The sequence below is a fragment of the Loxodonta africana genome, chromosome 23, assembly GCF_030014295.1.
Source record: "Loxodonta africana isolate mLoxAfr1 chromosome 23, mLoxAfr1.hap2, whole genome shotgun sequence".
NCBI lineage: Eukaryota > Metazoa > Chordata > Mammalia > Proboscidea > Elephantidae > Loxodonta > Loxodonta africana.
In genome coordinates this window covers 12,160,705-12,174,134 of record NC_087364.1, presented here as the reverse complement: position 1 = coordinate 12,174,134, position 13,430 = coordinate 12,160,705, and the positions used below count along the sequence as shown (strand labels likewise).

Below are 13,430 nucleotides of genomic sequence, written 5' to 3'. Positions count from 1 at the left end.
TCCTCTTCTCCTGTTCTTTAATAAGCAAAAGTACTTCTTCTGTACTTCTTGACATATGATCCGTACTTGAAATATTTGCGTTGTTTGATATCTTCTTTACCTCTTGACCTGAAACGTTTAAAATTATATCTCTTATTTTTACATCTTCCTTTGGCGTTTCAGTGTGAAGCTGATCCAGTATGCAAGAGGACATGGGCTCTGGAATAATTCCTGTGAAAGGCTTCTGTTGCTGGGCTTTTACCTCTGGGATAAGAAATTCTGCTTTTGAACTCGATAGGCCCTTAGTTAACGTCAATCCTTTTTTCTTCTGTGGAATTGAGAATGTTAAGTCTTGTTTTGTTTTAACTCCTATTGTCTTTTCTAAATGAAGAGATTCCTTCATGGGGCAAGGAAGAGATTCCAGGCTGGTCTCAGGAATCATTTCTAGTTTCTGCATTTCTTGCTTCAGAAGAAAATTCTGTTCCTGGGCCTCTTGCCCTTGAATGAAGACTGCTCCTCTTCTACTTCTTGGTGCAATGTAATCAGGTTCTTCTACCTGTGACGGTGGCTCAGAGCACACCTTTCTCTGCAAATCTACCTCGAATTTGACATGACGCCTCTTCATTTGTTGTGACCTAATCCTTAACTGTTCCATACATGGTTGGGGCACATCTACTAAGACGCTCTGGCCTTTTTGTTCTCTCATATATTGTTTGAGGTTTTTAATGTTGCTGGACCTATTAACAGACCCCGAAGATAACATCTGCCTTCCATTGAGTGGTTTCTCTAGCTTTAGCTGTGGAAAAATGAGTACGTCCTCTTTAGGCTTGTCTTCCTCCATATTTATTTCTTCTGTGTGCTTTTGAACGTGAGAAGTCAAGTGTACAGACTCATAAACAGCTTTCGGAACTAGATCTACTACATTTTCACTCTGCTGGGATGGCTTTTCCTGTCTAATGTTACATCTCAATTTTTTATTGTTTCTAGCACCATTCCTAAGAGTGTTGAGCCCCTGGGAAACTGGTGCTTTCTTTGTCTTCAGTTTTACTTGTTTGATACACATAGTATTTTTCACATTTGCTATTTTTGCCTTACTTTTATGTTTTGTAATTTCAGGATATGTAGGTGTGTCAGCATAAACAGAATCCCAGAGATTTCCTGAGATGCTTGACTCTTGCTGTTTCCCGTGCAGGACAAGATGGCCTCGTCTTTCTGCTTCTTTTCCTTCTCTGTGCTGTAATGAATCGCCACACTCTATTGTATCAATAAAACGTGCATCAATTAATGATTTCTCTGCCTTTGGACCCACTACCTTTGGATTTGTTATTGTTTTCCAGTTTGCAGTTTTAAATTCTATCTTCTGCTTTTCAGTGTGAGGCTGGCATAATTTAGAGAAAAAACCAGACTCTGGACTAATCTCTTCTACAACTGCCATCTTTGTCTCTTGTTCTATTAAACCAGTTTCTGTTTTCTTAGGAGTGATGTCCTTGGGGCATCGCGTATTGACGAAGGGTACTTCCAATTTGAAAGGACCAGGCTCTCTCATTTGATCTGCCCCAAACCCAGAAGGCTGGGTAGACTGTGAAGCTGTTGCAAACAAAAGCCGTTGCCCATACTCTCCTTTCTCTCTCAGTTTTGCTTTATTTGGGACACTTCTTGTATCAGAAGGTCCTGCATATATATCCCACATACTAGGTGACTGCTCCATTTCTATGTGTGGTGAAATAGGTATGGACGGGCATATAAAATTTAACTCTGCATTGAAGACAGCTTTGTCTTTCTCTCTTTCCCTCGTCTGGGCTTTAAAGTTCTGTTCCTGTTTTTTATTAATGCTTCCAGTTGAATGGCCTGTGGTATTAAGTGACTGCTTTACCTTCAAAGGTATACCTTTGGGACTTGCACTAGACATGCCAGCTATTCTTAGGCTACCATTCTGTCTTTTAATTTTTTCTGAAGCAGGCAAATGTCTGCCAACAGAATCTAGGACAATTCCTGCTAAACTGCTGTATTGAGCTCTTTCTTTTACAACGGAATTTCCAATTATCTTTTTACCAGATTGACTGGATGTAGGGGCACCTGTCGGCTTACTCAGTCCTTCACAAATTTCTGACTTTTCCATTTTGGGGAGTCCAATCTTGAGACTCCCTATCATATTTTTTTTTATTTCTAATTTTTCTTCTGGGTTCCCTTTGTAGCTCTGACTTCTAGGGGAAAAAGATTCACCTAAAATGGCATCTTGTGATTTGCCAGGATCAGATTCCATTATGAGATACGAATTTACCATGAAGGTTTTGGTATACACTGGACCTGTTTCTATTAGGTGTTCTTGCTTTTCTTCCTCACTCTCTCCATCATGTAGTTTTGGTTCCTTTAAAATGTTTGAAGCACTTCTCTTCCCAGTGGACTGTGAATGCCTTGCTATCCCTTCAACTGGTGCTTCTGCTTGTGGCAGCTGTAGACGGCTAAACTTTGATACTCTTATTGTGTCTGTCCCTGTTTTGGATCTTCTTTGCTTTTTAATGGCAGAGGTATCTGGTGTGAAGTAAATGGTATTTGGAAATGTACCAACCGCATTTTTTCCTCTAAACCTCTCTTTCATTTTGGTTTTAAAATCGGATTCCAGCTTCTTCTTCTGTTTTGTAAGGAGCTGTCCATTGATTTTAAGTATCTGTGAAATTGGTGACTTCTTTTCCTTCCTACTTAGACATTTGGGATTCATTATAATTTTCTTTTCTGATATCTGTACTGGGTTTATCTGGCTTTTACAGTCATATAAAACAGGCATGAGGAAATCTAAAGGCTCCACGAAAGTTGTTCCTAAATGTTGTGGTAACTGTCTCTTTTCCTCTGCAATATAACTCCTCAGATTTTTTGGACGTGCTCCATTAGACTCAGTAACCCTCTCTGTTGTATCAAATGAGAGTTTATCAATCACTAATTTGGGTGGTGGAATCTTAGCAGGGTCAGTAACTGGTATTCCTTTTGGTATTTGATGGCTTTCCTTCACTATGTGGCAGGGCGGGGAATCCAAAACAACGTCTGGAAATGACATTTGTTGCTGCACATCTTGTTCTCTCACGAGACAATCCCAAACTCTTCTTCTTCCTGGACTATACCTTTCATTTGTTGATTTGACCTGGTCAGGCTTTTTTATCTGGTATGTATCAGACTTGAATGATTGTATATAAGGTGAGACTTCTTTTGGTACAATTTCTTGGCACTGTCTCTCTTCCACTGTTTCTTTGATTGTATCTCTTGAGGGCCTTCTTTTATCACTAGGATATGTATCCCATGCTTTCCTGTCATCTGATTTTTCTTGCTTTATTTGTGTGAGATTGATTGTTTGTCTTGACATGTCTACCTCTGCTTTTAATTTCTTATCCACTTTGATGTCAGATGGAGCAGGCATGGGAGAACGACTGCTATTCAGAAATGCACCTGCTTCGTGTTTCTCTTGTAAGGTCAGTTTCATGTTGTATTTATGCCTACTTTTTAGGTCCTCCCTTTGGCTTGGAGAACTACATCCTGTGTCATAAAATAACTGTGGAATTGGCAGCTTCTTTGCCTTCGTAGTTAAATATTTGTAATTCATAGTTCTTTTCATGTCTCGTAGCTGTACTGTACTTCTCTGGTTTTTACTTTCAGATAAAACAGGCACCGATAAATCAAAAAGCTCCCGGACAATTTCTGGCAAACATTTTGGAAACCCTGCCTTTTCTTCTATAATCTGACCACCCATATTCCTCCCAGGGCTTTCATCACAAGAAGCACCATTCTCTGTTGTGCCCGCAGACACTTCTTCAATCACTGATTTCTCTGGTTTTGGAGGTGAACTCTTTGGGCTTTCTCTACATTTTATGAGCTCTTGTGCTTTTATGCTCTCCTTCACAATCTGTATTTGTAATGAAACTGGACTCTGATGCACTAATGCTTCTTTGTCCTTTTGGTCTTCCTTTTTATCTTGCAGGTTTGCTTCCGTTGTGATTCTTGGCGTGCATTTCTTCTCAATAGAATCTTTAGAGCAAGCTTCACCTTCATCTGACGGTTTATTTTCCTTTAGCTGATGATCACTGAATATGTCTACTCTAGGAATGTCTGGGAGTGCTGTTGATACATTAATTATTTTCACATCAGGTGACGCAGACATGAGAGGATGAGTGGTGCTGTGTAATGCTTCCCCCACACTTGCATTCTGTTGCCTCTTTTTCATCTTGTCCTTAAAGTTGTGCTGCTTTTTCTTTTTATGACCTCCTGTGTGAAACACTGGGATACTAACGAACTGTGAAATTGGTAGTTTCTTTGCCTTCAATGTTACATGCTTGGGACTCATTATACTTTTCTTGCCTACAAAATCTGTGTAGCTCTGGCTTTTAGGTTCAGATGAAATGAGGGCAATGAAACCTAAAGGTTTTAAGACCGTTGTTAGTGAGTCTTTTTGATTTAATGCCCTTTTCTCAGAAGTAGGACTACCCCATTTCTTTCTAGGAACTGCATCCCAGGGAGTATCATATAGCATTAAACCAATCTCTGATTTCTCTGCATTTGGAAACGGAGTCTTTAGATCTACCATATATTTTATTTCTTCTGGTGTATGGAGACCTTCTTTCACTGGTTCAACTTGAAGAAAATTCATCACGTGTCCAGAAACAGGCTTCAATCCAGTTTTTCTACAGCCTGTTTCTTGCTTCATCTTTTGCACTGTACAAAGCAAATCCTGTGTCTTCCTGCCTTCTGAACTATTCAGTTCAGATTCTGGTTTCCCAGTATCTTTCATTTGATGTGCACTGACATTGAGGTGTGAAACTGATTCTGCTAACACTTTTGTAAGGTTTTTCTCTTCCTTTTCATATTGCATATTCATTTTCCTTGTGTTGCTTGATCTGCTTTTCTTATCAGTCAAATTGGCCTTCCACGCTTCCCCATCACGTGATGACTGCCCTAATTCTGGGTGAGTAGAATTGTATATTTTTACTCTTGCTTCCTCTGTCTCTTCTCTTGATCTGCTATGTGTTTCAACATCGACGTTTATATCAGTCGAAACAGGTGTGACAGAAAGATAGGAATTCATGAATATATTCGATACGCCTTGAGATATTTCTTTGACCATGTTTTTAAACTTGCATTCTGGTTTCTTTTTATAGCTCAGGGCACCACACCTAGTGATATTAATTGTCTCTAAAATTGATGGCATCTCTGCTTTCCCAGGTACACACTTAGAGATTTGCGCTGTATTTCTCTGCCCTTGAAATTCAGATAAAGCAGGCCTAGAGAAATAAAAAGACTTGAAGACTGGTATGCTTGCCTTTCCTTCAACGATATGACCATCAAGTTCCCATCCACGGCTTCCCTCACACGGTTTATCTATTTTCTTGTGTGAAAGTACATCAATTGCTGATTCCCCTAAAGTTTGAGGTGAAACGTTTGGATCTACTGCATATGTTATACCTTTTTGTGTTGTGATGTTTTTTTCTGATGTCTTGACTTGAAACACATCCCTTAGAATGCGAGATATAGTCTCTAAATTTGTTTCCGGGAAAGCTGTTTGTCGTGGCATCTCTTGCTCTGCAGCAAACAGTTCTTGATTTTTTCTACTTTCTGAACTGTTCAAATCTGCATCCAGTCTAACAAGGCCTGGCTCTTTCTTTGGATACTCAGAGGACATGGCTTGTTGGGTGCAGTATGGAAAAGTTTCCAGTAAAGCTTTGTCCTCTTTCTCTTCCTGCACTTTCGCTTCTCTGTCATTTAAGGTACAGCCCTTATCGATGGAATAGGTACGTGGTACCTGACTGGATCTTGTTTTTCTTAGCCTGTCTGTCTCTATTTCTATGTTATCATAAGTTTTAATGTCAGGTGAAACTGGTACAGAAGAGATATGAGTACTTAAAAAGGCATCTGGCACACTTTTCCCTTGCTGCATCTCTTTCATTTTGACTTCAAAGTTGCATTTCTCTTTTTTTCCTTGGTTTGGGTTGACACTTGTAGTGACACTAAGCATTTGTGCAACTGGTGGCTTTAGTGGATTCAAAGTTACACATTTGGTACTCACTGTACTTCTTCTTCTGTCTGATAACTGTGCCGTGTTTTTCTGTCCTTTAGATTCTGATAATACAGGCATGGGAAGATCAAAAATCTGTAGAGTTCTCACTTGTAAATCTTTTTGTAACCTCATCTTTTCCTCTGGAATAGAACTAGCAGATTCCTTTCTAGGGCCTGTTTCAAAGGGGATGTCGCTGTTTGTCGTAACATGTAAAAACTCACTAATTGATTTCTCTGACATTGAATATGGAATCTTTGGACTCCCCGTATTTTTAAAGCTTTTTTGTGTTTTTATTCTTTTTTGTAGCATCTCAAGTGGAAATGAATCCAAAATAGAATAAGAAATAGTCTTTAATAGTTTTCGCGTGGCAGGTGTTTGTCGCTGTAGTTCTTGAGCCGTAGTAATTGGTTCTGGGATTTTTTCACTTTGTGAAGTTTTCATTCCTAGGTCTGATTTCACGATGTTAGACTCCTTCATTTCGTGAATATTGAAACCGAAGTGTTGGGAATTCAGCGGGACTGCTCCCAGTAAGCCTTCAGCATTCTCTTCCTCCCTACCTGGGTCTTTGACTTCTTTAGTGCCATTTGATATACTGCCTTTCTTATCACTAGAATCTACACACCAGGTTCTCTCTTCATTGGGTGATGGCTCTTGTTGTTGCAATTCATGCCTGATTCCTGTTTTACACAGCATGTTTGTCTCTACCTTTATTTTATTATGCATTTTAATGCCAAGTGAAATAGGTACAGGAGAGGATCTGACATTTTGGAATATATCTGCCACAAGCTTACCTTGTTTCATCATGGTTTTGAAGTTGAGTTGTAATTGCCTTCTGTTGCTTGGTGTGCCACATCCTGTGACATTAAATGCCTGGGAAATTGGTGTCTTCTTTGCCTTCAAAGTAGCACATTTGGGACTCATTTTATTTTTCTTGTCTGTAAGTTTTAAATAGTTTCTTTCTCTTTTAGATACAGGCAAAGCAAGCATGGAGAAATCAAAAGACTTCAGAATTGTTGCCAGTAATTCTGACGCTAGTCCTTCCTTTTTTTCTGCAGTTAGATCTTCCAGAACCCTCCTCTGAAATTCATCAGATGGGACCCCAGAGTCTCTTATATGAATTAAAAGTTCAACAACGTGTGATTTCTGGGTCTTCAAAGGTAGATTTTTTCGATAACCACACCCTGGGATGTTAAATATCTGTGAAATGGGCGTCTTCTTTGCCTTCATAATTGCACATTTGAGACTTTTTTTGTTTTTGAAGGCTCTATATTTAATTGTCTTTCTTTGCCTTTCAGATTCAGATAGATCGGGTGTAGCAAAATCCAAAGGCTCTAGGACAGTTGCTTGTAGATTAGTTAATTCTGCCTTTTCTTCTTTGTCAGGGCTGTGCAACTCCCCTGTGTGGCTTCTATCTGTTGGGGCACCCCATTTTATCGCACCAATTAATACGTCGCCAATTTTTAGGGATTCCTCTGACTCTAGAGGAGGATGCTTTGAACTCATTGTACACTTTGTGCCATTTTGTTTCTGGAGGCTTTTCTTTGGCTCTTCAAACGGAATTGGATCTGGGGGCTGCACCTGCTGTGGTACATCTATTTCTGTAACAAACAAAACTCCCCTACTTCCTTGCTTTTCTGATTCGTCAAGGTCAAGCCCTTTTGCCTGACCTGAGGAGAATATGAAATGTTGACTGAATTGTGGAATTACTTTTAATAATGCCTCCTGTTCACTTTCTTCTCCATCTTGAAGATTGGTTTCTTTGGTGTCATCTGAAGTAATATTTCCTTCATGTGATGGTATCTCTTGCTTTACTTGTGTAGAACTGAGTGTTTTTCCTCCTAACATGTCTTTTTCTGTTTCTATTTTGCTATACATATTAATGTCAGGTGTAATAGCTATAAAAGGGTACGTTTTATCCACCACTTTTTTACCTTCATTTATTGCTGTAATTTTGGTTGCCAAGTTACATTCCAGTTCTTTTCTAGGGTCTGAGCTAGCATCACCCTTGATATTGAGCATGTGGGAATTTGATGGTTTCTTTGCCCTCATAATGCTGTATTTGGAATACACCGAAGTTTTTATGTCTGAAAATTTTTTGAAGTTTTTCTCCCCCATGAACGGAGATAAAGCAGGCATACAGACATCAAAAGTCACCGTCTTTTTCTGTTTAACACCACCACCCTGTTCCTTTTGATGGTTTCCATCAGATGGGATACCACATTCTCTTGCAGAAAGTATGATCTCATCCACCTTTGACTCCCCTGACTTTGGAGGTGAAATACTAGCACGTTTCGCTAGCTTTTCAAATGGAAACTGACTTACTATAGGGTATGAAGTAGAATCGAAAATAGTTTGTGTAATGCACGATTGTGGTTGTATCTGAATATCGGCACTTTCTAGCTGGCCTGGTTCCTCGTCTGATTTGACAAGCTCAGGATGCTTCTTCTCATATGCACTGAACCTGGAGTGTTGGTTATTCTCTGGAGCTGGTAAAGCGTTGTGTTTTCCTTCCTCTTCCTTTTCACATTTCATGCTGCTGGATATACTACTCATATCAATAGAATCTGGGAACCATATTTTTCTTCCATTTGGTGATTTATCCTGGATTGGCTGCATATGACCAAGTCTTGTTATCTGTCTCATTTGCATATCTGTCTCATTTAAGCTGGTACTCGTTTTGATATTGGGCAAAACAGGCACTTTGGAGTGACTGACGTCATGTACATTTTTACTTTGCGGTGGCTCTTTCGTCTTCATGTAAACATTGCATTGCTTGCTGTATCTTCCATTAAGAATACGTGAAATTGGGGGCTTTTTTGCCTTCATAGTTGTACATTTGCAACTCATTGCTCTTTGCTTGCTTGCTAATGTGTTTTCCTGTCTTTTAGATTCAGAAACCAAAGATTTAAAGGAATCAGAAGACTGCAAGGGTGTCAGCTGCAAATCTTTTGGTAACTCTGAATTTTCTTCCACAAAATAAGAATCCAATTCCCTTTTAGGATTTCCACCAGATGGTAAACCATGCTCTGTTGTCGTGTTCAAAAGTTTATCGAGTGGTGAATCCCCTGCTTTTGGAGGTGGAATCTCTGGAGCCGCAGGGACTTTTATGTCATTCTCTGGTTTGTTGGCTTTCTGTAGTTTTTCAGTTTCTTTAGGATCCACTATGGGGCTAGCCTCCAAAACAGTTTGTAGAAGACGTGCTTGGTGCTGAACGCCTTGCCCATCAACAGGCAGCTTCTGTGATAAACAGTTCAGTGCTGAGTGGATCTCCTGAATTTGATGTGCATCAGATCTGGGGTGCTGGGTATGCTGCGGAGCTGCTTCCGGTGAAGCTTTCTGTTCTTCTTCCTCTCCACCGTGCACTTCTTCTTCTCTGTCGTAGGATACGCTCCTCTGATCAGAGGAATCGGCATACTCTGATCTCTCTTTATCTGCTAGTTCTCTTTGTTTTAACTGAGCGTGACTGCACCTGTTTGTCTCTGCTTCTAATCTGCCATGCATGGGACAGCAAATGGTATTTGGAAGTTCATCTACCAGGCCTTTATCTTGGTTTATCTTTTTAACTTTGGTCTTAAAGTGGAATCCCAATGGCTTTCTATGACCAAAGTTACGAGATGCTATGATAACAAATATTTGTGAAATTGATGGCCTCATTGCCTTCCTAGGTACATACTTGGGCCTCACTGTACTTTTCAAGCGTGCTAATCTTTTTCTGTTTTTCTGTCCTTTAGAACGAGGTTCGGCAGGCATGCAGAAAATAAAAGTCTCTGGGAACGATGCTAGTAAATCTTTTGGTAATTCTGTTTTTTCTGCAATATTGTAACCTATTTCCCTTGTATAACTTCTAGTATCTGCAGCATCACTTTCTCTTGTTTGGTTTACAGGGTCTCCAGTCAGTGATTTTCCTGATGTTGGAGGAGATATCTTAGAACCTTCAGTACGTTTTATGTCCGGTGGTGGTGTTAAGCTTCTCTGCATCTTCTCAACAGGAGATGGATCCATTATGGGGGAGTAAACGGACTCCATAGTGGTTTCTGTGAATGGGATTTTTTGCTGCATTTCTTTTTCTGTTTTAAGGTCCTTCACTGGATATGCATCAAATCTGAGATGGCAGCTATCGCGAGAAATTACTTTTGGTGGAGCTTCTTTGTTCACTTCATTTTGTAATTTAGTTTCTAGTGTGTCTCTAGAGGTACCTCCTTTATTGGTAGAATCTGAACACCTTTCTTCCCTTTCAACTTGTAATTCCTCTTGCTTTAGCTTGGTATGACTATGATTCTCTGCACTTAATCTGCTATACATTCTACTATTAGGCAAAATAGCCATGTCAGGAAGCACATATGCCACAGTTTTGCCTTGTAGAATTTGTTTAATTATATTTTTTAAATTGTATCCCAATTTGTTTCTATGACTTGGAGTACCCTGTTCACTGATGTATGGCATCAATGAGATGGCTGGCTTCTTTGCTTTCATAATTACATATTTGTGACTGGGTACATTTTTTCTTCCTGATAATTTTTTTCTGATGTTTGGCCTTTTAAAACATGATAACATAAGCACGTGGATATTAAAAGACCCCAGAGCAACTTCAGGTAAAACGCTTTTTAAGTTTCCCCTTTTTTCGGCAACATGACTCTCTGGTGACATTCTAAGGTTTCCACCAAGTGGGACATCACACTCTGTTGTTTCACTTAAAAGTTGCCCAATTGATAAATTCTCTGGCAACGTAAGTGGATTCTGTGGGTCTACAGTATATTCTCCGCCTGTATGTCTGTTTGTGCTTTGCTTCAGCCTCTCAACTTGAAACGGATCCGCTGTGAGGCATGGAGTAGTCTCCAAAATAGTTCCTGTAAAAAGTGTCTGTGGTTGTCCTGCTTGCTCTTTACTTGGGGTTTTTCTACTTCCTGAACAGCTCTGTTCCATTTCAAATCTGGCATTTTCGGGTTGCTGCTTTAGATGTGTGCTTGTCTTGACATCTTTTGTCAATTGTGGAGCTGCTTCTTGTAAACCTTCTTGTTCTTCCTCTCTGTCACAGAGATGTGAATTTTTATAAATGTTTCGAATATATTCCTTATCAATGTATTTTGTATTACATACTTTCTCTTCGCCCGGTGACCTCTCTTGCTCTACTGCTGAATGACTGAGCTTTATTCTTCTTGATGTATCTTTCTCAGACTTTATTCTGCTGTGCATTTCCAAATCAGATGGTTCAGAAATGGTAGCACAAGCAGCACTCTGAAATGTTTCTGGCATTTTCTCTTGATGCACATTTTTTATGTTGCTTCTAGTAGTGCTGCATTCCAGTTCCTCACCTGAACTCAGGTTATCGTGGTCTGTAATGTTAAGTACTGATGGTTTCTTTTCCTTCAGAATTATACCTTCTCTACTCACTTCAATTTTTACGCCTGCTAATTTGTCACTGCTCTTATGCTTTTTGGTTCCTACTGAAATGCGCAAATTGACATCTGAAGTCTCCACAACAATTTCTAGAAGATCTTTTTGCTCTTGTGTATTTTCCTTAGGAAGGCTCCTTTGCGTTTCTAATGTACTAGTTAGTAAAGTCTCTTCTTTTGAAATCTGAGCAAGGGAATTACCTATATTTTTTAGGTCCTCACATATTTTCTTGCTTCTGCTTGACTCCATTTTGGGAGAGGAAACAAATTTCTGCATAGGTTCAGATATAGCTTTTTCCAAAGGTGTCTCGTACTTTGGAATATGCAGGTCAATTGTTGTCTTCATATTTGGGGCATGAAACTGTGCAACATCACTTGGGTCTTTCGGAGACTCTTTATTCTTTGAGCTTGTTTCTAGTAATGAATACGAAGGTGCTTTTAATTGGTAAGTGTTGATCTTGAAAGATTGTTTGAGCTGAGGTAGAATTTCTAGTGAAATATTTTTCAGTCCTTTATTTTCTTTGCCATGCTGCTTTACGTTTTCAATATTGCCTGAGATTTCTCTGTCCTCAAAAGATCCTTCATAATTTATTTTCTCTGTATCTGGTGACTTATTTTGCTTCCAGGGAAAATGTCTACATTTTGTTAAATCTGGCGCGACTTTCACTAGTTTTTTTCTGAAACACTTTTTAATGTAAGGAGGAACACGCTTGGGAACACAAATAAGATGCAGAGCTGTATCTGATATACCTTCAGTTTGATGTAATTCCTTCATCTCACTGTGACTGCTGCTTCCTAACTCCTTGCTACTTTTTGAAGGGTGACATGCTGTGATTTGAAATACCCATGAAATTGGTGTTTTCTTTGCCTTTAGAGATGGAACTTTGTGACTGAGCTTACTTTTTCTTTTTGATGTTTTTCTCCTGTTTTTCGGCCTTTTTATGGTAGGTGAAAGAGGCACTGAGCTATATACAGAATCTGGCTTTGACTCTGATGAAGCAACTCGCTGCTGCTCCTTTGGCTTTACACTGTTTAGTTGTGGGAACCCATCAGCTACTGAATTTGTAGTTAGAGTTAAAACCAGAAATTTAGCATTCTCAAGAATGGTATTTTGCCCGTGGATTAAGTATTTATTCTTGTTTGAATCTTCAAACCACACAGAATATTGAGCCTCCTCTAAATGCTTTTCATCAGACTCTAGGCCCTTGACTGAATCTTGAATCGCAACAGAATATGGGACTTTAACCAAATGTTGGCTCCTCACCATGCCTTGGCTCTGGAAGAAGTCTTGTGTGCTGCTGAAAAATGGTTTCCTCATCAAATCTTGAGGCTGAGCAAAGTATCTGACCTGGATAGTAGGCTGGCTGTTTATTGATTCTTGGTTCTGAACAAGTTGCTGCGCTTGATTCTGTATAGCATTTTGTCCTAAAAAAGAATCTTGTGCCTGGGCAGAAATACCCATTCTAACAGAATGTTGATTCTGAATCAAGGACTCTTGAGATCTTGAATATAGATAAGTAGATTTACTCTCTAATATAGCTTTTGATTTTAAAGGAATTTGACTTCTCACATTTTCTTCCAGAAGCCTCACTTGTTCTCTGGAAAGATATAAGTGGGCAGGAGGGCATGGGGCCACATCTAGATCTTCATTTTCTACAGTTAATCTAGGAGTTCTTGAAAAGTTGAGATCAGAAGAATACCTTAAGTTTTTATTTTTGTGGGCTTTCATTATTGAAAATAATTTCTTTGATGAAAATTGTATTGTTCCATATTCATTTTCTAGATATTTTCTATGACTTTGAAAATATTCCTTTACTTCCGAATGAAATAACGACAAAGATGAGACAGTCCCAAGTGACAATGGCATGTCACTTGCACTTAAGTGACTTACTTGATATCCGCTTTCAGTATTACCTGCACGTATGATTTCATTTGACGAAGAAACTGTATCTTCAAAGTTACCTTCATTTTCTTCAGATACAAGTGATGAAGTAATTGTTCTTTCTGAAGAAGCATCAACT

The 13,430-nt window shown here is 39.2% G+C and overlaps 1 protein-coding gene across 1 annotated transcript in view; it reads right to left on the bottom strand.

Moving 5' to 3' along the window:
• Window positions 1–13,430, bottom strand: part of CCDC168 (coiled-coil domain containing 168) — a 39,213-nt gene that overhangs the window by 15,789 nt on the left and 9,994 nt on the right. Inside the window, exon 4 of the mRNA XM_064275246.1 lies at window positions 1–13,430. This exon is cut by the window's left edge and continues 15,789 nt beyond it. Within this exon, the coding sequence (XP_064131316.1) occupies window positions 1–13,430 (13,430 nt within the window).